Here is a 27,619-nt window from a genome sequence, read left to right as displayed (position 1 = left end):
CTTTACCACTAGTACCATCTGGTAAGCCTCTATACATATATATATGTGCTGTGCTGTGCTTAGTTGCTCAGTCATGTCCAACTCTTTGCCTCTCCCTGGACTGTAACCCATCAAGATCCTTTGTCCATGAGGATTCTCCAGGCAAGAAAACTGAAGTGGATTGCCATGCCCTCGTCCAGGGGATCTTCCAAACCCAGCAATCGAACCCAGGTTGCCCACACTGCAGGCAGATTCTTTACTGTCTAAGCCACCAGGGAAGCCCATGAATACTGGAGTAGGTAGGCAATCCCTTCTGCAGGGGATCTTCCTGACCCAGAAATCAAACCTGGGTTTCCTGCATTGCAGGCAGATTCCTTACCAGCTCAGCTACCAGGGAAGCCCATATATACATATATTATATATATATATATATATATATATATATATATATATATACACATACACACACATTTATATACACACACACATATATATGTATATATATATATTTAACCCACGTTTAAAAATATTAGGATTGCCCAAGTGTGTGTATATTTACTGATATGTAAGTGCCTAAATATCACCTTAAATACTCTTCCAGATGTTCAAGCTGATTTTAGAAAAGGCAGAGGAACCAGAGATCAAATTGCAAACATCAGCTGGATCATGGAAAAAGCAAGAGAGTTCCAGAAAAACATAGATTTCTGCTTTATTGACCATGCTAAAGCCTCTGACTGTGTGGATCACAATAAACTGTGGAAAATTCTTCAAGAGATTGGGATACCAGATCACATGACCTGCCTCTTGAGAAACCTATACGCAGGTCAGGAAGCAACAGTTAGAACTGGACATGGAACAACAGATTGGTTCCAAATAGGAAAAGGAGTACATCAAGGCTGTATATTGTTACCCTGCTTATTTAACTTATATGCAGACTACATCATGAGAAATGCTGGGCTAGAAGAAGCACAAGCTGGAATCAAGATTGCTGAGAGAAATATCAATAACCTCAGATATGCAGATGACACCACCCTTATGGCAGAAAGTGAAGAGGAACTAAAAAGCCTCTTGATGAAAGTGAAAGAGGAGAGTGAAAAAGTTGGCTTAAAGCTCAACATTCAGAAAATGAAGATCATGGCATCTGGTCCCATCACTTCAGGGGAAATAGATGGGTAAACAGCAGAAACAGTATCAGACTTTATTTTTGGGGGCTCCAAAATCACTGCAGATGGTGACTGCAGCCATGAAATTAAAAGACGCTTACTCTTTGGAAGAAAAGTTATGACCAACCTAGACAGCATATTGAAAAGCAGAGATATTACTTTGCTGACTAAGGTCCATCTAGTCAAGGCTATGGTTTTTCCAGTGGTCATGTATGGATGTGAGAGTTGGACTGTGAAGAAAGCTGAGCGCTGAAGAATTGATGCTTTTGAACTGTGGTGTTGGAGAAGACTCTTGAGAGTCCCTTGGACTGCAAGGAGATCCAAGCAGTCCATTCTGAAGGAGATCAGCCCTGGGATTTCTTTGGAAGGAATGATGCTGAAGCTGAAGCTCCAGTACTTTGGCTACCTCACGTGACGAGTTGACTCATTGGAAAAGACTCTGATGCTGGGAGGGATTGAGGGCAGGAGGAGAAGGGGACGACAGAGGATGAGATGGCTGGATGGCATCACTGACTCGATGGACGTGAGTCTGAGTGAACTCCGTGAGTTGGTGATGGACAGGGAGCCCTGGCGTGCTGCAATTCATGGGGTCGCAAAGAGTCGGGACACGACTGAGCGACTGAACTGAACTGAACTGAAGGTGCCTAACAACCAGTGCTATCCAACACATTCGGTGACAATTATGATGACCAAATCCCATGGACGGAGGAGCCTGGTAGGCTGCAGTCCATGGGGTCGCTAGGAGTCAGACACGACTGAGCGACTTCACTTTCACTTTTCACTTTCATGCATTGGAGAAGGACATGGTAACTCACTCCAGTGTTCTTGCCTGGAGAATCCCAGGGACAGGGGAGCCTGGTCGGCTGCCATCTATGGGGTCACACAGAGTCGGACACGACTGAAGTGACTTAGCAGCAGTAGCAGCAGCATGATAACCAAGTCCCAACTTCAACTTCTTTGTAATCTAAAGATTACTGATAAAATATTTCTTCAAAGTCCAAGAAACATCTCTAAAACTTCTGGTTCATTTTTGAATTTAGATATCAGAGCTCATTGGTTTTCTATAATGCTGAACTAAACAATTCCAGAAGAACTTAAAAATAACAGCAGGCGGAGGAAAATGTGGTTTTGTGCCATAAGGTCTTGAAACATTCGGTTATGGTTTGATGCTGTTCAATGTTCAGTTGCATAATTTGGAGGAAGAATTACTTCCATTTTAAAGAAACATCAAACTATATAGAAATCTAGTTGATTCTCATGCATGACAAAGGCATTTACAGATAACTTACTCATCTGCTCAACAAATATTTACTGAGTATCTACCATGTGCAAGACACTGTTATAGGTGTTACTGTTTACTGCTCAGGAAATATTTACTATTTACTGGTCAGGCAGGAGGAGAAGGGGGTGACACAGGATGAGATGGTTGGATGGCATCACCGGCTCAATAGATATGAATTTGAGCAAACTCCAGGAGATAATGGAGGACAGATGAGTCTGGCATGCTGCAGTCCATGGGGTTGAAAAGAGACGGACATGACTGAGCAACTGAACAATAATTTACTGCTCCAGAATGACATTTCGGAAGATAGTCTGATGGGAGACAAGTAAAATGTCATAATTTAAACTCATGGTTAATCTGAACCCTGTGAAATTCTTACTAAAAACTATTCCAATGCTCTGAAAGGATGTAGGTAAGATAAAAGCAACATAGCTATCATGTCCAAGAATACTAGTTTTATCACATAATTTTAATAAATCTCATTTTTATAGATGGGAAAACTAAGGCTTGGACAGGGTAAGAAATCCAGTCACATAGCAAATAAGGGATGAATTCAAAGATTCAAACTCAGGTTTGTCTGACTCTCAAGTCCCTGTTTTTCTCACCACCATGAGCTGTTTTCTGAATTTTTCTACGTATGTTTGTTCCAAGAGGAAACAGCAGAAATGTGGGGAATGCTCAAATTAAAAACAGACAAAGGAAGCTGTTAGAAGTAAGCCATCTCATTATAAACAGACCACAAAGTCTGAGGCAAGAGACTCTAGTTGTTTCTAGCATTTTGCTTCAACACAGTGACTGTTTAATGCATGCTGCTCAGATAATTTTGGACTGTAGGTTTTCAGTAGCAAAATTTGCAATTCTATTCCCTCACCTAATTTCAGCATCTTTTTGAAGTGAGAATTCACAAGCCTACAAGGCTCCACCCTAAATTTGCTTCAGCATTATACAATGTGACACTACACAATTGCCAATGTTGAAGTGTAAGAATGTCATTCATCCATCCATCCATCCCACAAATGATTACTGATTTCCTATTGTGTGGCAGATAGTCCTCAAGATATTGAAAATGTAATGATGACTAAGACTCTAAGATCCTTGTCCTCAAGGAGTTGACATTCTAGAGTTAGAGAGAGTTGATAAGCAAGGAAAAAAAAACACATAGGGAAGAAATTTTGATTGTGATGTACTGTTAACAAAACAAACTGGGTGATATTAGAGTAGCTGAGTGGGAGGTGGGAAGGTATTTCATTAGACAGGTTGTCATGGAAGGTCCTAAAGAGGTAATTAGAACTGAGATGAAAAAAATGAGAAGAAGCCAATCACGGAAAAGGCAGGGGAGAGAAAACTCCAGGGAGAGGGAGCAGCAAGGAGTCTGGTACACTGAGGAAACTGAGAAGAGACCAGGAAAATGTGAGGGCAGAGGACTGACAATGAGGTTGAAGGAGGCGGAAGTCTGAGCATGTGCAGGACTATAGGCAAGAACCCTACGTTTATCTCAAGTGCAATGGAAGCTATCATGTGCATTAAGCAAGAAATGACAACCATCTGGCCTGTGGAGAACAGACTATATTAGTGATATTAGGTCTCACTAATATTTATTGAGTGCCTACTAAGCACCAGGCATGTTTAGAACACTAAACCTTTAATACAATTTAATTAACTTAATCTAATATCCTCTTTGAGACAGGCACTAATAAGATGTACTGCAGTCCATGGGGCTGCAAAGAGTCGGACACGACTGAGCAATTGAACTGAACTGAATAAGACAGGCATACAAAACTAGCACTACAAAGCCATCTCCCTGAGGCCACAGTAAGCTGCGGGTATGAACTCAAAGAGGCCAACTCCAGAGTCTCCTTCTGAACACCCATGCTGTGTAACCCCTTTAGGAATGAAGGCATGGAAGCAGTGAACCCACATGGAGACCACTGCATAGTAGAAATGAGAGATGACAGTGGTTTGACTGAGGTGGTAGTAGTAAAAATTGAGAAAAGGAGATGGGTTGGGGATACATTAGTTATGACTATGAAAAGTAGGGGGTCAAGAATACTTCCAGGTTCTTTGCTTAAGCAACAGAGAATATGGTGGTCATTTCTGAGTTGGAGAAAAATGGATTTATGAGTTTACAGAGGGTGAAATTAAGAATTTTGGTTTCGATGGGACTTCCCTGATGGTCCAGGGGTTAGGAATATGCCTTCCAATGAAGGAGATGCAGGTTCCACCCCTAGTCAGGGAACTAAGATCCCACATGCTGTAGGGCAATTAAGCCCATGTGCCGCAAATAGAGAGTCCACGTATTACAACTATCAAACGTGTACCGCAACTACTGAACATGCATGCCACTACGAAGAGGCGATGAAGGGCCCACACGCCACAAGGGAGAACCAGCTCACTCTCCCCCCAAAAAGGAATTCTGCTTTTGATATCTGTTAAATCTGAGGCACTGGAGATATCAAATAGGCAGTTGGATATGTAAGCCTAAAGCTCAGAGGGGCCTTCCCTGGTGGCGCTAGCAGGGAAGAACACAGCTGCCAATGCAAGAGACTTAAGAGACGTGGGTTCAATCCCTAGGTGGGGAAAATCCCTTGGAGGAGGATGTCACAACCCTCTCCAGTATTCTTGCCTGGAGAATCCCATGGCTAAAGAGCCTGGCGGGCTGCAGTCCACGGGGTCGCACAGAGTTGGACATGACTGAAGTGACTGTGCGCATACAAAGCTGAGAGGAGAGGAGAGGTTGGATTGGAGAGCATCACCATCCTACAAGTGAGGGATTTAAAGATCTGAGCCCTTGGGGAGGGCAGGAAGAGAAGAGGACTGAGGACTGAGGCACGAACACACGGTGAGGCGGGAAGGGGCAGGACAGAGCCAACAGGAGCTCTCAAAGGGTGGACCAAAGGAGCCAAGGAGGAAAATCTTTCCCAAGAAAGAGGCTTGTTCGACTGTATTGAGTCATGCCAGGAAATCAAGGAAAATGATGGCAGACAAGAGAATGTCAGATCTGCTAATGCGGTCACTCCCATGCTTGACAAGGACAGGTTACGGAGACAGGATGTTGGTGAAGTTTTGCTCGTGAAGAGGAACAGGGAAGTAGAATGGCAGCTGCAAAGCGATGAGGGGGTCAAAGGGAGCTTATTTACTCTGAAGGATGTGTAAACACAAGCATATGTATGTCCTGATGGAGGTGAACTTGTTGGAGCAATTGGAATGAAACACCTCCACTAAGACATGTAACCTATGTCTATAAAAACCAAGCAGGAAACAGAGAAATTATTTAATGAAAGTTTCCCTGGTTTCTTAGAGACAAAGCAATCATTTCCCATATAAACACTCCCGGGATTTCTGAGCTATTTTGGAGCCTCGAGTGCTCCCATAAAAGTCATTCTGGTGCAGCCCTGGGCAACAAAAAAGGATATGTAGTGAGGCAAGGTGAGGCGAGTCAGTCTCTTCACGGGACCTGTGCTTTCTCTGAAATAAAGGCTTCAACTTGGTTTTCCACCAAGTGCCAAATTGTCTCGTTTGTAGGAGCAACCACAGGGGGAATTTAAAAGGGAAAACAAGTTGGTCCAAATAGTCAGTGTAGCATAATGACACATTTATCTAGGAGACTGGGTGAGGGAGCAACCAATGCGCAAATTGGGAACCAGGGTGGCTCAGTCACTGCCAGGAGACAGGTGAGCCCCGGGAGGTGGGTGGGGGAATTCTTCTGTCTCTCAAGCTTTTATTTCTCCTGCTCTTTCTTTCACAGGGTTATGAGCTTTCCAAAATAGGGATGTTACTAATGCTTCTGATCTTCCCTCTCCTTAGTGATATGAGTTTATTTGCAGCTTCTAAATCATGGGTTTATAAAGACTTTTTATTTTAAGGTTCCTTACTGGGAGAAGATAGCAGACAGGGAAAGGCATCGCAGGAGGGGAGCTGGCAGGTAGGAAGGAAAGAAGAGACACACAGAGAGTCAGACAGGGAAGCTATCTTTTGATCTCTTGAAAACCTTGCAACAAGGAAACCTGAACCCACTCTGAAGAAAGAAAGAAAGTGAAGTCGCTCAGTTTCTTTGAGACCCCATTGACTGTTACCTACCAGGCTCCTCTGTCCATGGGATTTTCCAGGCAAGAGTACTGGAGTGGGTTGCCATTTCCTTCTCCACGGGATCTTCCCGACCCAGGGACTGAACCCAGTCTCCTGTATTGCGGGCAGATACTTTACCATCTGAGCCACCAGGGAAACCACTCTTAGGACACCTGAATTACAGGGACCTCTCTTGTAGCAAACCCCTTTCCAGGTGGCACAAATCTGCCTGCCAATGCAGGAGACATAAGAGATGCAGGTTCAGGCCCTGGGTTGGGAAGATCCCCTGCAGAAGGAAATGGCAACCCACTCTAGTATTTCTTGCCTGGAAAACTTCCACGGACAGAGGCAGACACTCTTGTAGCAATGCAAATCTTTTCCCCTTCCTTTCTATTTTTTCTCACATTGAACATTTGAAGATAGCGATGATCAAGATGCAGTAAAGCATTAAAATTGAGAAATGTTGAAGTACGTTAAAGAAAAAGCAATGCTTATTATACAGCTTAATTCCTACATCTTGATCTTTCTATTTGAAAAACAAAAAAAAAGAATTGTTTTAGAGAATATATATGAATCAGGGTATTAGTTTTTTAAAAAAGACACAAACACAGAAATGAGACAGAGATGCTCAGGAATAAAGTTAATTTCAGTGACATTCAATAAATGAAATTCTGAATTTTGAAAAAGCCTCAGAGATGACATGTCCATCCACAGAAGAATGCTTGAATAAATGAAGCCCTCCATCCAGGGGAACCCAAGCTGTCAGTGCAGTGAATGGGGGCACCTCTATGTACTGACAAGCAGTGACAGGTACAGGTATTATCTAGAAGACACACTCCTGGAGGGCAGGAGTCCTGTCAGGGTTGCTCATCACTGTTGTTCAGCTCCTAGGATAGCACCTTGTCCACAATAGGTGTTTGATAAACATTTACGTAGAAAGGATCACAGGTCACTAAAGCAGGATCTCACGTTGGCAAAAAGCAATGTAAGTGTGATTACATCTCCTCTGACATATGTGTTTGCACATGGATCTTAGTTTTGAATTGAAAACATATAATCATTAGCATTAAAGAAAAGATAACCCTCACACACACCTCAGGATAACTAGAAGGGCAGGTCAGGGTACACAGGGTCTCAAGAATTCTAAGGGCTGGGTCAACACCTAGAAGGAATCCTATCTTCAGGGACCACCCCCCCCCCCCCCCAGGCTAAAGAGAAGAGAATGAAGCAGGGCCAGCTGGGAAGGAGGAGGAGGCGTGCTGGGAAGCTTCATGCTGAGCGTGAGAGCTGGGCGAGCCCCCATGATGAGCACTGGGAAGTTTGGTTAGGGTTTTCTAAAAAGAGACAGCGGTCAGCCTGACATGACTGGCCTCCTGCAGCAGGAGGAGTATAACCCGGGCGATGAGCAGAGGGTGGGCACTTTGACCACCCAGCAGTGCATGGAGCAGCTGGGAAGGTCTCTGCTCCGGGAGGCATGGGGCCCGACAGTGTCTCCAAAGCAGGAGATGCCACGAGCAGTCCAAGCCCAAGGGCAGCAGAGGTTTGGTGCAGAGGTTTGGTGGGTGCTAGCAAAGCCAGCTAACAGAACAGGCGCAGCCAGCAGTCTTGTCTCCCCCGGGCTTTTTCAGAGTAAAATCCACCACCAGGGCGGTGGGGCAGGGGGCTGGCCAGGGTCAAGTTGAGTCCTGGGAAATTTGGGTATGTGGCTTTGTCCTGAATTCCTCCTTCACTCTGAACTGGGGTGCTGTTATCTAGACAAAGTAGGTGCCATATACTGAGATGGGAATTCAGTGGGATGAAGAGGTGAAGACAGAGAATCCACCGTTAGGTTTGGTGGTGTGGTGAGGATCCTGAGAATTTCACAGGTGTCAATTAACGGGGAAAGGAGGAGGAAAACCTGACTGGAGTTGCATGAACAGAGAGCTTAGGCATCACCTCCTCCAGAATGCTTTGCTGATTCCCCAGCCTTCCACCTCTCCTGCCGCCAGACACACAGATGTGCGCAGACCTTACACACTCATATAGATATATACACATACACACACCAATCACTACACACATGTACCTCACACACACTTCTCACACTTACATATACACACACAGTTGAATAAAACATAAACTGGATGGCTATTTTTCCTTCCTGGCTTACGAGTACCAACTCCAGAGTGGGATATTTTCTGATTTTCTTAGCAAGAGAGCTCTCCTCTAGCTGTCACAGCACTGGGGGCCTGTTCCCTTACACCAGTGACTCTTTCTGATAATTAGAGACACTGAACTCCTCTGGACAGGAATGTTTCTTTCATGTAATAAACCAATTATATCCCCTGGATGAGGGCATGGCAACCCACTCCAGTATTCTTGTCTGGAGAATTCCACGGACAGAGGAGCCTGGCAGGCTACAGTCCATGGGGTCACAGAGAGTCGGACAGGACTGAGTGACTAACAATTTCTATTACAGGACATGTTCGAAGGTGACTACTTCTTCGCTTTATGCCATTTCTGTTCACAAAAGGTTCCACACGATGCTTTACTTTAAGATGGCAGGGAAACCTGTGTCAAGCCCCTTGACTGACTTCAGCTGCTAACATCTCTGACTTCTCTTCACAGCTCCAGACCTTTATCTCAAGTGCAGCAAAGCCTAATCTGAGTTCATTCACCTGACTCATCCTCCTCCCCAGTCCTGCTACTTCATTTGGGTTCATCCGGTGGAAATTTAGACCCATTCCGCTTGAAACTGGTGACTAAGACACATGCCTTCTGGCTCCAGTCCTCACACTTACTATTTTATCATTTTTCACTTAGACTGTCACCACAATGGCCTTCCAACCAGGCAGGCTCTCACCGTCATTCTGTCTCCTCCTATCCAATCTTCCACATGTAATCAGAAAGATTTTTCTAAATTATAAATCTAGTCATAAACCAGAAAACCCTTCCCTGGGGAAAACCCTTCAGTGGCTCTGGAGGATGTTAAGGAATTGCAAAGTGGCAGTCCAAGAGTCAAATCCAGCTACTTATGTATGTTATTTGACCCATATAGTGGGGGAAAAAAAAAAAGCACTGAATTTTTGAAACTCTGACTATCTAGAGTCCAAACCTATTGTCATCTATCCAGGTGGCCGCACTCTTTACGTTACTGGTTCACTTCCTGTATGGACCCTGGACCTCAGGGATCAAGTTTTTCACAAGGTGAACAAAGCCTTTCCTGCTCTGGTCCTGCTCACCTTTCTAATCTTATTTCATGCTTTTAACTTAGGTCCGCTGATGCCAAGGCTCATGTTTATCTACTACACCACACTAACAAATGCTACTTCGTTGAACCCTTGGGCTTATGAAATGTGAGAGGCCAGTGCAGATAATAAACAGAGCAACAAACTCAAATTACAGGGAAGGAGTGTTTGTGTGTCGAGTGGGCGTGGGTGAAAATGACCAGATACAAAATCACTGAGATAAAGGCAGTTGTGTGGGAAATGCCTCCACACATGTCATCCCATTTATTGATATTTTATCAGGGGAAGGCAGTAAAATACTTGATTTTTCCAATCCCTGTGTCTTATTCATCTTTGCACCCTTAGCCTGATCCTTAGCAGACACTGAATAAATGCTCATTAGATTAATGTGTTTTTATGGAAGTTTGCAAAAAGCTGAATGTCTTGCTACTCCCAGGCCTCAGTTTCTCTTTTTTTCCCCATCTCTCTCAGTGAACCTACTGGCTCTTTAGGGCACATTCATGTTGTACCCAGTACAACTACTTCCAATGTACCTCAAATCATCCTAATGCCAAAATAAGTAAAAGCAAAAGAATCAGAAGTCTGGCCACAGATAGTATATCCAGAAAGACGGTTATCCAGGAAAACAGAGGAAGGACATGCTTTCTCCTCCCTTTAACTTCTCTACCATCTGAACACAAGTTAAGCCCACTATGTAGACATAAATAATACTATCACTAAGACTAATGCCGTGGGAATTGTAAATACAGACTGAGAAGCTGTAATTTCCAGGAACTGTGGAATCAGTTTCCTTGTCCCATGCCATGGGTTTAAACATCTTGGCTGGCCACCACTTCTGCTGTCTTTGATCCCTGTTCGTCTTGGAATGCCACTGGGGCATACCCCTCACATCCCTCATACAAAATCCCTAAACACATGCAGACCACAAAAAAAAGAGGCTCAGACTTCACTAGGTAAAAGTCATCCAGAAAGTACAGATACAGATTCCTGGGCCCTTCCATCCTGGAATAACAAGCTAGAGCAGTGCCAAGGCATCTGCATTGTAAACTAGCTTTCCTGGGGATCTGACAGTAGACAAACACCACACTCTGAAGTGATAAACAGCGTCATAGACATGAGAATTCTACAGCATGAAGGATGTTCACAGTAAGTGCCACGATTTGCTCTCAGGCATGGTCCAACTCCAACCTTTCACTATTCACACTAAGTAATTTTTTTTTATTAAATGGCAAAAAACTTTTGTTCTTGTCCCCCTAATTGCAGTTACCACATCCTCAAAGAAGCACTATCTATGTGCCCTTCATTTGCGACCTATTTCATTAGGTACTTACTTCTGATGCTGAGGCAGCTAAGCATCAGAAATATGTATCACGCAACAGAGCCTGGGTCCCATTCTCATTAAAATGATACTAAATTCTTAGGGTTTTAGTTGTTTTTTTTTTTTTTTTTCTTCACAGCAGGTTGGCAGTCATTCAATTATAGTGTAATTCAGTACTGCAGCTCACTTCAGTTTAATCAGTTCATCTCAATTCTGATCATTATATTCAAAGGCTTACTCTATCCAGATGCCAAGTTTCCTCAACTGGACAAAAGCATAGCAGAAATATTTCTGTTTGGCAAGGCAAAGCAGATTTTTGAAGGCATTATCATGCCTCGGCAGGGCACTAGTCAGGTTGTAATTTGCTGTAATTGTTCTTCCCACAAACAGCCACAATGATTACCTCTAGGTCACTGCACCCAAAGACGGAGTTCTTCTCAGCCACCGTAACTACCAAAGTTATGTCTGCAAACACCTTACTCAGAATTAGACTGCAAAGAATCAGTTTCTCAGATGCTGACTGATGAGAAGTGATTGATCTGGTACATGCTTTTTAGTGGGTTAGGCCATACAGTTGACTGTGTGTGCACATTAGAAACATGGAAATAACTCAGAGCAATCACTGGTCTCCCATAAAACCATCAGTGTACCGTATGCATCATTTCCCCCACCTGCTATGTTTACAAGGCGCCCCAAGGAGAACTAGCCTGAAGCCCAGCAATCCATCTGCCTCCCCATTCCACGGGGTAATTATTGCCTCAACTAAGCAAAGAGAACTGCGTGGCATGCTGCAGATCACGTCAGGTGACTGATGTAAGTGACTGACTTACCCAGGTCATTAGAGTTCCTAATAGTGGCCGGAGTTGTGGTCACAATGACAAACACAATGCCCTAACAACAACAACAAAAAGGTGGGGGCTGGGGGGGGAGAAAAATGGACAGAGACCTAGATTCAGTGGGCCACACCCAGAACACAAATCACAGATGAGGGTTTTTGTCCCTTCTCATGGACATGTTCAAACAAGAAACAAGGAGAGAGGGGAGGGAGAGGGAAGGAAGACAGGACGATTTTATGAGAAAACATTGGTTAAAAAAACTGACAAAAAACAAGAGAGGACAGGAAAGCAGCGTTGTTTGTTTGTTTGTTTTAACTTTTTTAACTGTACTTTGTTAGGTATTTCTTTTAAGAAAGCATTAGTCAACATTTTTTAAGAATGCACAGTTCTTTCTTTGCCATATACACAAAAGAGGGCCTGGCCTCCAACACAATACAAGCCTAACTGTGCCCACCTGAGGTCACAGTGACTAAGTTCAAATACAAACTGTAAGGAATAGACTCCTTTAACAGGAGGATGATGTCCACGTGCAAAAACACACGTGCTGACGAAATGCACAAAGCATATGCATCTCTTCAGAGAAATTCTGCTAGTAAGAAGCTATTAAGAGAAGAGCTCTTTGGGGACACACCCCACATGAATTGCGAAAGGTCACATACAGCTTCTTCCCTCTGAAATGAGACAGAGACAGCAGACAAATTAGCATACAGATATCAAATCATTAAATGTTCCTTGTCAAGGCTCCTGTGGGAAGGAAAGGGAGAAGGCAGTGGAGAAAGAGAAGGAAGAATGTAGGTAAAAAATGGACAGGTCACTCTGAAAATAGTGCTGGGCTTTTAATTTCATAGATCAGCAAAATTAAAGGAAAAACGTGAGGGTGGAGGTGGAGGACATTTCAATATGGAGTTGTAATTAATTTTGCTGAAGTATAATTCCAACCACTGTCAGGATTTTTTGTTATAATACAAATGATAGGAAAGCCAGACTCTCAAAATAAAGGAGAATCCTTTATAATGAGTAAATTTAACTTTATATAAACTCAGTGCACTGTTCTTTAAAAAACTGAGTATCTTAGGATATATGATGCTCTCCATAATTTATACAGCCTTTGCTACAGATTTAGGGAGAGAATCTAGTTTGCAGTTTTAAAACTGTAATTTTCAAATTAAATTGCATTGTGATAGAGCAACAGCATTCTCTCTCATTTAACTAGCAGATTGTAAGAATCCCTCTTTCTTGTTAGTGAAAGGTGATGATTTATAATAAAGAAAACAAACTAATGTAGAATGATCATAGTAAAGTTAGGAAGTTATGGTAGTAACAGATATCTCTATATTATTTGAGTTTCATTGTAGCAACGCATGGTATTTTTACAGTTTGCATGTACTTTGGTCTCTCACTTCACTGCCATGATAACCAACATATTTTGTGGTTTCAGCATTAAAGTGGCTGGATTAAAACAAGCTATTTCCCCCTGCTGGTTGGACGTGTTTTACATTCTCATCTTCACTGCCTGCAGCTTTAATACTCCCCATAGTACTAAACCCATTTATTTCTCATTCACCAACTGACCTCTGAAAGCATCATTAACACGTCCCCCCCGCCCCAAAGACCTTGCTCCTGTCAGTTTTAGTCAGCATAGCACTCAAAAGCCATCATGGGGTTTTACCAGGCTCTTAGGAGAGGAAAGTAAAGAATGACAAGGCAGCAACCCAAACCTTGGGGAACTGCCAAGCAGGAAGATGAGACCCCAGAACAGAAAGAGTCTTATCTGGAGGCAGGATGCAAGACTGAAGATCAAAAGGTAGGTTTATAGACACCGGTCATTAGACGCTTGAGCCACTCAATTCTCAGCTAGTTAATGGCACAAGGATCAATATTTACTTTTGATTTTCATGTATAGCATTATGGCCTTAGTGGGAGACAGGACTCCTGGGAAGAAGGTTGATCCAGGAAATGGGTCTTGGAAAGAATGATTTATGGCTGAAATTAACAATTTTATCTGTTTGCCAAATATATTTTTTAAGATCTGTCTGGGGCTCTTTCTTTTGCTTTGACCAACTTTTTCTTTTTTGCTGGTAACACTGCTCATGCTAAAGTCAGTCAGAGAGAAGGTGATGATGTGGAGAGAATTTCAGGAATAAATGTGGAATTGAGTTACGCAAACAAAGCTGTGTCAGTATGAAATGATAGTCCCCTGGGATCATCCACGTTCAGCAAGAGTGATTTCTGAGCTTGGAAAGGGAGTGAAAGTAAACAGCATTACATTCTGCAAACGCCACTTTGAGTTCCAGGAATCTTTACAGCTCCAGTAGTTTTCCTTTTGTTTTCTTCCTGGGAGAATGTCAAGCAAACCATCAGTGGGTCTCCATTTTACACTGGATTCAGCATAATTAGTTTTAAAATATAATATTTTGATATCATATTTTCAAAATCAAACAACCTGAGGCATTGTGGAGAAAAGGATTTAAAAATAGGCAGCACAGTATTTCTAATATAACAGCTTATGTACTAGGTAGAATTATTTTGTGAAAATATATAATAAATCTAAAGCTACACTTCTAAAATCCCTGAAAATGTAATCAGAGGTACTAACTACAATGGAATATTGTATCCTGCTTAATTAGGGCATTAATCATAGCACCTTGATTCATCTGTCCCTTTTCATGCATTCGTTAATCTTCAGATTACATTTTCCCTAAATAAATTCTAAGAATTACCCTTTGTGAAACATTCTTCATGAATCATAAGACAGTCACTCCTTTAAATTTTACCCCAATTCCTAATGCTTCTCAAAGAATACAAGTCCTTTTAGGTCACGTGCTTCAATTTGTATGATAGACTCTGTTGAGTGATCATTGCAGCCCCTCTAGGAGGTAGGCAGGGATCTGTGCCTTTACCAAATATGCTCACAGCTCTAAGGAAACTTCCTTAGACATGTATCAAATCTGACATATGTTCTTGTATTAAGAACCATCATTTCTCAAGCACCTCTGCAGGGCAGGCCCTGTTCTAGGAATACATTTAAATATGTAGTCTCTTTCAACCTCTCAGCTACTCTACAAGGTAGGTATTATCAACCCATTTTATGGATGTAACAACTGAGGCTTAAGGAGGTTAAGCAATTTACCCAAGGTCCAACACCTTGTAAGGGTTCGTAGAAAGGCCAGGCCTGCAAGTTCAAAGCCTGTCTTCTTTCCCTCTAAAATACAAGGTCAAGCCAGTACTGGGATATAACCCACCTTGATCTTGACCTCATTCATTAGGACTTGCTTTATCTTTGGGAATTTCAGAAACAGAAGTACCCAGGCTTACAAAGATTGCTTGCATGAAATGTAAGCTACGTTTTCCAGATTTAACCAAGAAATATATTTTACAGTCATAGAAAAAAGAAGTTAAGATTTCACATAGAAAATTATCACCTAGAATAACATAAAAACAGGTATGAAATTCCATCGGGTTGAACCATTCGAAACTGCTGTATCCCTAGGTTAAAAGAGTCAAAAAGATGCAGCCTCGTACTATTCATCCTAATAACAGACATCTGCTCCGAGACTCTAAGGGGCCCGTTCCAGGTCCACTCACAACGCACCCGCAGCGTACTCACTTCCTGCCTTCGTTCCCGTGGGTATCGTACCTGAGCAGAAGCTGTTGCTGCTCACGGTCCTCGCTGAGCGCCCAGAGCTGCTGGGGTTGAACTCTCTGCTCTCTTCCTCCGAGAAAGGAGACTCAGAGGCTGGGGACACCTTGTGCTGTTGCTGAGGCAGATGGGGCCGAAGAATCAAACGGGGAATCCGGCTTCGGGCAATCTCCTTCTCATGATGCTGTACTCTCAGCTCCTTCTCCAAATCGGACATCAGAGAGAAAACAAAAGGACACTTGTTGCCCCCTCTCAACTCCAGTCTGCTCCTTCTGGGCTCAGTGTCTGCGGAGCCACATTTCTGAATATTAAATCTTCACAGAGCAGTCCTTGTTTCAGTATCTAAAATGAGCTCCAAAACTCTCCTACTAAGCTAAGCCTTCTAATTTATTGAAGATCACACGCTACAGCATGGATGTGTATACACACACACACACACACACACACATTCAGCTGCTAGCAGGAAGGCTATTCCTTTCTCTCATGTCTAACTCACCTTGCCATTCTGGCTTTTCCTAGCACATTCAAGCTTTCAGCTCTCTCAAAGGCTCTTTATAACTCGCAGCACACTCTGATTATTACTTGATTTCCTCCAGACTTCCATTTTGCTTTCCCTGAATTAGCTGTGACAATCTGACTTCTGTTTTCCTGTCTCCTGACAAAGCAGACCCCTATACCTGAAACAGTTTCCCTAGATAGATCATGCGCCTTATCTTTCAAATGCACCCCCTCTTCCGGCCAGGATTTTAATTATTCATTAATATCCTGGTACACAAGGCTTGTTGCCAACAGAAAAGCAAACAAAAATTCAATACCGGGTAAGATGGCTCCGCCTTTCTCATCATGTTTAGCTTTTGTTTCTTTACAGGACACTCAAATGAAGACATTTTTTCTCCCTCTCTCTCTCCTTCAAAACACAGCATCAAGTGCAGAGGGCTTTGAAAATGCCCCAAAGCATTATTTCAGTAATATTTTCCCATTTTTAAAGTGCTTTGCCAGCCATCATTTTGTTTAATCTTTCCGACAACAGAGGCCACGGAGAGCACACTAATTTGCGTCCCTATTTACAGATGAGGAAACTGAAGCTAAAAGAGGCAGAGATGCTCAGCCAAGACTGCTGCACATCACCTAGAAGCAAACGGGAGCCTGCAGTCAAGAGCTGGTCGGTCGGGGTCACCCCCACCCTTCCCTATTAAAATGGACTCCCAGGACGGGCTCTCTGCAGAAAAAAACCCACCGCTCCCTCCAACCTCTGCAACTGAAAAAGGGCTTTGGATTAGGTAACGAACACTGTGGAAACATGACCTCCTGCTCATTTCCACGCGGCTTACCAGGAAGGGTCGCTGCCAAAGTAAACACCTCTGAGAGGCCCTCACAGTGCAGGAATTGAAGGGAAAGTCCCAGCCGCGGGTAACTCCCGAGGTCGCTCAGGCACCCGCCCTATCCAGGGGCGAGAGCCGCACCCAGCCTGGAATCTGTGCTGTCACCCGGCAGGTATCACACGCCAGCCGCTCCGCTGGGCACCAGGCGGACCCAGAACCAATGCTGGAGTTCTTATTTCTCAGTCACCAGTATATCAAATCCTTTTTAGTCACATCACACACGGAGGACGACGATTGAGAGCTAGATCCCCAATCTCCAATTTCAGGGAATGGGATTAACCCTTCGGAGTCCATTTTTTTAATCCTCAGTGTCAACCCTCCAAACACCGTACTACCTCCCCATCTCCCGGGCCTCGGATCTCATCACCTGGGCGACAGTCCCCTGCTTTCTTATTGCGCCCGCCACCTCTGCGTCCCCGTCCACCGCAATCCTAAAGGTCATCCCTCCAGCTCTCACCTGATCCGCGTCCCTCCCCGCAGTGCCCACCTCTCCTCTCCCTCCGGCGCTCGCTGACACAGCCATCGAGCCCTCCGGACGTGCCCTCCTTACCTTGGTCTCCCGAAGGGGTCCCATCGCGCTGCCGCCTGCCGGCTCCTCGCGCCGCCGCTGCCGCCGTCCAGGAGGTGGCACCTGCGGGCACCGGGGGCGAGGAGACTACGCTGAGCCGGAGCGCGCCGCGGGCGGCCGCTGCTGCGGGGCCGACGCGCCGCCGCCGCCGCTGGCGCTGGGCTCCGAGGGCGCGCCCCGCCGCCCCGCCCCGGCCGGACACGTGGTGCCACCGCGGCTGCTGTTGCGCCGCCCTCTCCCGGACCTCCCTCACCTGCCGGCCCCCGACAAGGCTCCTCGGCGCGCCCCGCCTGCCCGACTTGGCCGCGGGCTCTCCTCCCAGATCAGCGCGCCTCTCCCGCTCTGCCGAGCCCGACCCTAAGAGGGGTCGCGGACGGAGGCTCGGAGCATCTTCAGCCCGGAGAAGCCCAACACCCCCCTTTGGGCACCTGGTATGGGGTTCGAAAGGGGTGCACGTGGGAGAGAAGAACCCAGAAGAGCTGTGACATCACGGAGAGCCAACCTGTACTAAGGGAAAGTTTTGCCTGGCGGCCCCTCCCTGCCCTCCAGGTTTTCTGTCCGCGTCCAGCTTCCCGCACAATTACCTCGCCGGAGAAAGGGGGTGGGCCGCCCTCCACCCGGACCCCTGGCAAGCCAGTGCTGCAGGCCTAACACAGCATCTGGGTTCCAGGATCTCGGAGGCTGCGCTCCTCCTCAGGCGGTTTGCATCAGAAGGGCCTGGCGTTGGCGGCGCGGCGCTGCCGCAGGGAGGGAACGGCTGGCTTGGGAAGCCGGGCTGCCCCCTCTTCAGCGCCGAACCACCGCCGCCCGCCCGCCGGGAGTCAGTGCCCAGCGCGCGGCTCTGGCGACGCCTCACTCGAACTCAGAAAACCAGTTCAGGGCGGCACGCCTCTTGCTTCTAGCGAAGTGCCTATATGCCTAAAGTTCTTGACCTCTCTGAACTAAAAGTTTATGCTCGTTAAATTTGAGGGATAATAATAATAACAGCCTCGTCAAGTGTAGCTGCTGCTGCTGCTGCTGAGTCGCTTCAGTCGTGTCCGACTCTGTGCGACCCCGTAGACGGCAGCCCACCAGGCTCCCCTGTCCCTGGGATTCTCCAGGCAAGAACACCGGAGTGGGTTGCCATTTCCTTCTCCAGTGCATGAAAGGGAAAAGTGAAAGTGAAGTCGCTCAGTCGTATCCGACTCTTGGCCACCCCATCGACTGCAGCCTACCAGGCTGCTCCGTCCATGGGATTTTCCAGGCAAGTGTAGCTAGGAGGATTAAAAAAAAAAAAAAACAGCTGTACCTACTGTCTGAACAGAACTTTCCAAAGGGCAGTGAGGTCTCCTCCAGCTCTTCCATTCAGTATTTGCTGCATCCTCTTACGTGATAGAAAAAGCATTTGAGAAAGACAAATATGTTCCCAAAAAAGCCCTAAAACCTGTCCAACTGAGGACTTCCAATAGGGATCATCCATCCTGTGGGCCTTAATTTATTACACTTCAGTTTTATCTGATAATGCGAGTCTGCATATAATAATTTAGAGGCCCTTTATTTCAGAATTGGAGAATATTATAAGTAGCAATGTGGATAAAGAACAGTCTGATTGCTACACCCAGTATTAGGGAGGATGGGAGGACGATGGTCCTTAAAGATGGTATCTGAACCTGAACCATCTTGTTTGTCCTCTAAAAAGCATTTTTTCTGAGTCTTCAACTTTCAAGTCCAGGAATGTACAGTGAGTCTAGAAAGAGCTTGAAATCAGAGGATTAGTGAAATCAATTTGCCTCCTCTATATCCATAAAGAAGTTTTATTACATACATCTTCGTGTCTTTTCAATCTACTTAGCTCTCTTAAGCAGTGAAGTTGATAATCTTAAGATTTTTTATTTTGTCAGGGAGAGGTGATTAATTCATACTTTTATACAGCTCATAGCTGTCTCAGATATGGGCTTCAGGAAAGTGACATTCCAGAATTCCTACAATTATGAGCCTGAATTATAAGCCCAAGGACATACACTGTGAGATAGGATTGAACTGTTAAGGTGTTTCTGAGGTCCCTCTTGAGAATTAAATCTGGAAGTGTAAAAGCAGAAACACCTTCCACTGAGTTGTCCAAGTCAGAATTTCACATTCTTGACTTCTCCTTCCTATGGCCCCCAAATAGCAGAAACCACAAATGATCTTCATGCTACCCTAGAAATAATGTCTTGAAACTGATTACTTTTAGCCTCTGTTTGATCGCATTATCTTCACTTAGAGACTAAACCACAAATGTCCTGGATTATTACAATAGTGGTCTAACTGAAGTTGTTTTCCTTCCAACTTTGCCTCTCATTCCTCTTTTGCCAGTTTTGCAATTTTTCCACAAGGCCTTTCTAGCCATGCTTCTTCATTACAACTCATTACTGATTTCCCAGTTGTCCTCTAAGTAATACTCAAAGTCCTGAATGTGGCATAAAGGCCTTTCCTGGTCTGGCTTTGTGTACATCTCCCATCTCATTTCTCTCCACTGCTCTTCTGAGATCCCCCCTCCCCTCACCAATCCTCCCACTACCACCCCCTCCATCCACTGCCCCTGCCACTCCCCCTCCACATACAAATGGACACCCCTCAAATTGTAGCACTTGCAGTTCTCAGGAAGTATCGTGTTCTCTTTTCCCTCTAGACTACTGCACACAGTTGGTCCCTTTGTCTAGAGCGTTTCTTGTACCCCACTACCCATCCTCCTCAACTCCTAAAGATCCATTAAGTTTCATTTTAGAAACACCTTCTTCCAGGAAACTTCCCTTGACCTCCCCAAAAGATAAGTCCTTACATATTTCCAGGACACCTGTATGCAATTCACCTGGGAAGAGCTGTTATGATTTTGTATCAGAATCCCCTACTTATTTGTCTGTCTTCACCAGGGATGTAGGCAGTGCCTAGTACAGGTCCTGACGCCATGAGTGACAGTCGCTCATTTGTGTCTGATCCTTTGTGACCCCATGGACTCTTGCCTGCCAGGCTCCTCTGTGCATGGAATTCTCCAGGCAAGAATACTGGAGTGGGTTACCATCTCCTTCTCCACCCGACACCGTAGGCACTCCATATTTAACAGTCAAATGAATCATGAATGAATGAATTCTCTAACCCCTTAAGGGGCCCAACAGTACAAGATAAAGAACATAGATACAACTTCTGTTTAGAAAATGACTCAGATAAAGCTGCCTCCAATATGTCTTTGTATTTGATGATGGGGTGTGTGCCTTAAAAAAATCCAACATGTGTTCAGTGAAAGCCTTTTACTGCAGAAGTGCAGGCCTTGAGAGGCTGTGCTGTAGCCCTGTTGTCACCATAGCAACCCTGCTAAGGGAAAGGCTGGTGATTTAGTGTTCAAACGCCTCTTAGCTCTGTACTTTTGGAACCCAAGCCTGTTTTTATGCTGTTCTAAAAGGCAAGTTTTACAAATGCTAGTATCTGTCTTGCCTTTAATTTCACTCAAGTGTTTCTCACGTCATTAAGAGAAGTGTCTTATAACATTAGGATCATACCATCAAAGAGAGATAATCTAATACAGTATAATATAGTCAGCTCTGATCTGCTCAAAAATATCCTCTACTTCAATACTTATTCTCTGGTTTTCGAATTTTGTGGCTTTTCCTTTAGAAATGACTAGAACGCTGATTTTTTTAGAAAGTAACTACTTCGAAGGTTGGAATTCTTCGAGATTATACATAATACCCCTGCCCAGACCTACGAAGAACAGGGGAGATAGGGTACGGCAGATTGGGAGACAAGGGATGTGTTTATGTAATTATGTCCCCAAATCTGGGTTAAATTAATTGCTGCTCGGCTTATGTGAAATTTGTAATTAAATGATTCATACCTTTCATGTGCACACAACTTTCTATTTTCAGAGCTCTCACACATGTATAATCTTATTTGAGCCCCCCCCCCCCCAAATCCTGTGATGTGCATGTCGTCAATCCCTGAAACCAGATAAGTCATAAAGGACAGGTTTTTCTTGACAGGAAGCCCCCAGACTGCAAACTTCACAGAAAAGACCATACAAATATACAAATGCACGGCCACAGAGAGGAAAAAAAAAGTCTGCACCATTCAACCGAGATCCCTCCCAGTCCCCCACATTCATTCGCTCGGTCTGCCTCTCAGCTCACCTGCGTATGCTGGGGGCTCCCTCAGATTCAGTCAGGGCTGACAAAGCACCAGCTCCTAATCCTATCAGCGGTGTGAGCCAGTGCCGCCGTCTGTCTCAGTGACCCGATGTTGGGTGATCTGCACGGCAACAAGGAGCAGCTGACGTGCTTTACAACACGTCATGAAGAAAAGAAACTGCATTCTGGGGCATCCTGGGATTTTTCTCTCTTTTTTTTTTTTTTTTTTTTTGTGGTGGGGTGGAGACCCATATTTTTCTTAACCAGGGAGAGAGCTGCCTGCTTTCCCGTAAGAGCATGTGTGAGTGATTCAACCCCCCTCTTCTCCTATGTGTTATTGTTTCTATACGGTTAAGGGATTTTGATATTGTAAAACTGTAATGGGTAGAATTCTGCAAGGTTACTCCCTGAGGAGGGGGTCCAGAGAGTATCTGAAGCAATCGGGGGAGTGGGTACCTGAGGCAAGGCTGGCTGGAACATTCGTTGGGTTCAGAGCGTGTCAATTATCTCTGCCCTGCAAAGGAGTCTTCAGTCAGAGAGAGCTCTCAGATGAAGAACAGAGATGAAGGGAAAGTCCAGGTGGGGAGGCAGAGGTTGGGGGTTGAGGCTCTGAAGGATGGCAAGGATACAGTCTTCTGCTTGCCTGATGGGATAGCAGACATGAGGTAATCCTCCCCAAAGCCATTTGCTGTTTGTGGCCTTTTGTCAATTTGTGAGAATCAGGGATGATATTAGCCAAAGACACAGGTATGGTGATTGTATCGAACAAACTGGGGAAACATAGATGGACAAGTATGCTTACTGGGACAGTAGATTAGAATGATGGAGATTAAGATGCCCAGAAAGTATGAGTGTCAAGGATGCCACTCAGGTGGGAGAAACTGAGCCTTGAGATGCTTCAAATGATGGGACAAGACAGGGAGATGTATGGATCTCCAGCCTTCCAGAAAAGGCAGAGGAAGTTTTCTGTGAGGTCGACATAGGAAGGCCTAAATCCAGAGGCTGAATTCTGGGTCTTTCTTTCCCAGGAGATCAAGGAAAACCAGAAGTGTGAGCAGGACTGGGCCTTTCAAAGCTGCCTGAACCCACTGGGATTAGCTAGCTACCTCGAGAGACAAGGCGTGAAGGCTGAGCTTCTCCTCAGACCTGGCAGGTGCAGAACAGGTCCCTCAGCTGAGAGGCTCTGACGGACTCATTCAGCATCCACAGCAGTCTAGGCTTAGGAAAAAATGTTATAATCTGGACTCTCAGAAAGCAGGTCTGTGGTTAGATTTGCTACATTAAGATAAAAGAATCTGTTCTCCCTTATATCATTTATTTCCATGAATTTGCTTTCCATTCGGTTTTCTAGTAAATGTGCTTTTATATTTTTAACAGTAATTCTGCCTTTATTTCTGCTAAAAGACTGGGGGAAAAGAGGAGGATTTTGAGACTGTCTCCTGGAAGGCAGAGAGCGGTTTTGCAAAATGGAGAAGAGCGCCCCTAGAGGCCAACTACTATGATGGCAGCTACAGGAGCCCAGGGGGAACCTGGAAGCACTAGCCAGCTGCACTGCTGGTCCGGGGTGGAGGGATTACTTCTGCAGTTGTGCAGCTGAGGACATATTTGATTTCTGCTCTATTTCCACCTCCTAGGCCATTCCTGTGAACCATTTCCCTTTATCACCAGAAATCATGTGATCTAGTGAATAAATTTAGTCCTTGCTATGTAGCTGCCCTGGTGGCTCAGTGGTAAGAACCTGCCTACAATGTAGGAGACCTGGGATGGACCCCTGGGTGGGGAAGATCCCCTGGAGAAGGAAATGGAAACCCACTCCAGTATTCTTGCCTGGAGAATTTCATGGACAGAGGAGCCTGGCGGGGTACAGTCGATGGGGTCGCAAAGAGTCAGACACAACGTAGTGACTGAACAACAGCAATGTAATTGCCGCTCTTTTCCAATCCACTGCAGAAAAGTCTGTAGGAAGATAAATCCACAATTTGGGAATCTGGTCTATGTTGTTTCACCTGCCCATGTTTCATCTGTCCTCTCTAGCTCTTTCATCAGCGAGAAAAATGCTTTTAAAAAGATAAATGTTCATGTTTTATTTTTAAAGGTACTAAAACCACACAGTCAAAATTTTGACAAATAAAAGAAAAATATTACTCATCATCTCACTGCCCCAACATCAAGTATCCATATTCCTTCTGTTAGCATTTTCATGTATTTGCTTTCAGGCTTATCTACCGTGCATCAAAAATAGCACTGTTAAAATGAGAATGTGATTCTAAGTGACATATGGCATTTTAGGCCTTCAACGCCATCATATCCGGCTATTTCTGGATGACTGTGGTAGGCTAATACCGACTGTTCTCTCATAAAATACCTTCTGTTCGTCTTCTGATTGGGCATGAATCCTCTGAGATAGGATGCTCTCAGTTTGTTGACAAAAAGCTGGGGCTGCTGCTGGAAGTTCAGAGCACAAGCCTGGCTTTCCAAGTCCCTGGTGTCAATTACACTAGCCAAAAGTTTCAGGAAGAGCTGGTGGGGGGAGAGTTGGCAAGTCCAGACTGGAGAAATGACTCCAGGTTGGTAGGTTGGTAGAAACACTGTGTCCCTTGCTATTCAAAAGTGTAGCTACTAGCTTGCCATAATGTGATGTTGATTGGAAGGAGAGCAGGAACATGAAATGAGGTTCCCAAAGTCTGAAAAAAAGATTTGTAATGGAAAAATGCATTTTAATAAAGGACAAGAATTCTCAAGTCCTAGAGACCAGATTTGAGTCCTCTGCCTCTTTCTCACTGCTTGACCTTAAACAAGTTTTTAACCCCTCTGGGACTCAGTGGGTAATAAACCTTTGTCTAATGTTAGTTTAAAAAAAAGAAGGAAGGAAGGAAGGAAGAAAGATCAGGTTGCACCTGTTAGTGTTTCTGGACAAATTAACTTTTCTCATTCTCATTTTCTCACCTACAAGAGGACTTAATAACAGTAATTTGTTCGTACTACTGTTGCAAGGGTCAGATAAGAATCTATGCAAAGTCTATCGTTTATGTAGCACATGGTTGGACTTCATAGATATCTTCTCTCCCTCAGGACCAAACCATTCCAACACTACTGTTGCCTCCTGCTTGATTTGCGTGCTCATCCTAATGACTTTTATTTTAATGTCATTAAAGGAAAATGATAAATTTTCCCTAGATGACTTATGAGATATAAAGTGAGAAACAACTTTTCATTAGAAAAGAAGATGACAGGACTTTCCTTCCCAAAGGTGGCTGGGAAAGGTTAGAGCAGATGGCACAATAAATCGCTAGATATCTATCATTCATATATTCATTCACCCATCGATGTTTATTTTATTCCTATTCTGTGTCAGACACTAGTTTAGGCACTGGTTTGAGCGCATTCAAAAATGAACATGTTTCCTGTCCTCAAGTATCTCACAGTCTAGTTAACAGAGATATGGATACAGCCATCAGCTGCTACACTATTATTGTGTTAACACCATGAAAGATGACAGTCCCCAGGGCTTGCCAGCATGTGAATCAGACTGGACTCTGAGACTTCCAGGGGTGAATTTGAGAGGAATGAATAAGGACTATTGCAATTTTGGCTCCTTCAGAATTCCTTCCTCTTGCTCTCTCCTCTCTTCTTTCCACTCCCTACCCCTCCCTCACTTTGTCCACCTTCTACCTCCACCTTCTTTCCACTTTGAACAACTTCTGCCGCCCTGTTAATTAAATTATTTAAAGATTCAAGAACACCATGTTATACTGCCACCTGTTGGTTCACTGGTAAATTTCTATTTTGATACCTCAAGTTTCTTTGGTTTGCAACAAAGTTGTCTTAAAACAAACCTTCAGTTCAGTTCAGTTCAGTTCAGTTCACTTGCTCAGTCATGTCCAACTCTTTGCAACCCCATGAATCGCAGCACGCCAGGCCTCCCTGTCCATCACCAACTCCCAGAGTTCACTCAAACTCATGTCCATCGAGTCCGTGATGCCATCCAGCCATCTCATCCTCTGTCATCCCCTTCTCCTCCTGCCCCCAATCCCTCCCAGCATCAGGGTCTTTTCCAATGAGTTAACTCTTCACATTAGGTGGCCAAAGTATCGGAGTTTCACCTTTAGCATCAGTCCTTCCAGTGAACATCCCAGGACTGATCTCCTTTAGGATGGACTGGTTAGTAGTATTGCCTTTATTGAAACTTTGAGCACTTTCAGAAAACTTTCATAGTTTAAGGCTACACGCAACTGAATGCCAATAAATAGAATCAATATTCAGTGGGTATAGGATAATACTCACTTTTGTGGTTCAAAAGACAATAGTTCTAAGCTCCTCTCATCTCCTTACCTGCTGAGTCATTGTAGACAAGCAAGGTAAGTCATAGGCAGTCATATGGTAAAATCATGTTCTGATAGTACCTACCTTATATATTCCAAGGTGTATTTTTGAAATTAACAGACTTTTTGAGCAGTTTCTCAGTCTATAGAAAAACTAAGCAGAGGTGTAGTTGCCATATACCACTTTACCAAGATCTATTTTTTCTCCATTTTTATTTTCTAAATTATGAAAATATCATAACAGATTTACAGGAGACTTGGGAAAATACAAAGTTACATATATTTCCACTATATATTATAATTATTTTTAAGTAGACAAGAAAACTCTCAGAAATTAATAGAATGAATAGACAGAAAAGCAGAAGAACACAGTAGACCTGAAAAGCACGATGAACCAATTCAACATCATTCAGATTTATACAATTTTCACAAAATAACAGGATACAAATTCTATTCAAGTTCCCACAGACTATAAGCCAGGAGACACTGGAACCAATACAGGGACATAAAACAAGGTGCAAAAATTTCATGGCCTAAAGGTATTGAAATCATACAGAGTCTGTTCTCTTATCAATGTGTAGTTACGTTTGAAGTCAGTATCAAATGATATTTGAAAATAACCCACATACTTTAAAGTGCAATGTGACAAGAGAGACAAGATCTATTCTTTAACTTTTTATATTTGGACACCATCCATCCCCTGTCTACCTGATTAATTAAGTATACTTATGCCCTACTTCTAAAGAAGGTTCAGGTAAGTCCCTATCAAATGGTTGGACACCTCTTACTCATCCCCTGTCCTTCCCTATACCCCTGAACCATTTGGTTTACTTCTGAAGTCTTCTAAAATCTCCATGGCTGACTCAACACCAAGCCTTCTGGATCTTTCTTGGATGGTCTTAGCAGCACTGCATTCCCTCTTACTCTTTGTAGGGTCTATGTGACATCTTTTTGGTGCTTCAAATCTCCCAGTCTACCACTCCACCTCTTGCTGTGCAAATACCCTTCCATCCTGGTTGACTGACAAATTAGAAGCTATTAAGAGAACTCTCTCAGTCTCCTGCTTCCAGACCTATAAATTCACCTGCCTCCACCCCATTCTTCCCATGTCTGGTTCTGTAGAATGCAAGTTGTCTCTCTTCTGTACAAGGGTAACTCCTTTACCGGGGCTTTTCCACCTCTTAAGCAAAATTATCCCATCAGTTCGTCCTTCTAACTCTCCAGGGTTCTATTTCCTTATCTACAAAATGGAATAATCACAGTACCTACTGGTGAGCATTAGGAGTTACTACACATGAAGAACTTGGAAGAGTGCCTAGTATACATTAAGCATTCAGTGAGTGTTAGCTGTTATTACTAGCAATTATACTTGTTTCTTTCTTTGGATAACTTAACCTACTTTTCTATCAGACACTTCACATCAGCATTTAAACATCCTGAAACTTCTCCCAAGGAAACAAATAACTCTCTGAACTTTTGTATCATTCTAGTATTACCCATTGCTTCTCCCTTCATCATAAAACGTCTTTAAAAAAGTTGATATTCCCAAGTCTCATAGCCTTCTTGCTTCTTCACCCAACCCACTCATACACTTGTACCCACCATTCTAGCAAACAGCTCTTGCCCAAAGTCACAAATCATTTCTGTGTGGTTAATTCTAATGACTGGTTTTTACCTTAACCTTCATTTCTCATCAGT

The 27,619-nt window shown here is 44.0% G+C and overlaps 1 protein-coding gene across 10 annotated transcripts in view; it reads right to left on the bottom strand.

Annotated features, from left to right (window-relative positions):
* Nucleotides 1-21,729, bottom strand: part of SYBU (syntabulin) — a 95,663-nt gene extending 73,934 nt beyond the window's left edge. For 2 of the 10 annotated variants that reach the window (XM_027973091.3, XM_027973094.3), the window contains exons 1-3: nt 21,603-21,729; nt 17,443-17,523; nt 15,508-15,712 (exon numbers count right to left, since the gene is read on the bottom strand). In XM_027973091.3, the coding sequence (XP_027828892.2) occupies nt 15,508-15,712; nt 17,443-17,466 (229 nt within the window). In that variant the 5' untranslated portion in view covers nt 17,467-17,523; nt 21,603-21,729. Of the gene's footprint in view, nt 1-15,507; nt 15,796-16,841; nt 17,058-17,442; nt 17,605-21,602 lie in introns of those variants that run through there. The other 8 variants (XM_042254378.2, XM_042254381.2, XM_027973093.3 and 5 more) reach the window with 7 other exon arrangements.
* Between the last annotated feature and the right edge of the window lie 5,890 nt (nt 21,730-27,619).

The sequence above is a fragment of the Ovis aries genome, chromosome 9 (assembly GCF_016772045.2).
Source record: "Ovis aries strain OAR_USU_Benz2616 breed Rambouillet chromosome 9, ARS-UI_Ramb_v3.0, whole genome shotgun sequence".
Taxonomy (NCBI): domain Eukaryota; kingdom Metazoa; phylum Chordata; class Mammalia; order Artiodactyla; family Bovidae; genus Ovis; species Ovis aries.
This window is presented reverse-complemented; position numbering and strand designations above follow the sequence as displayed.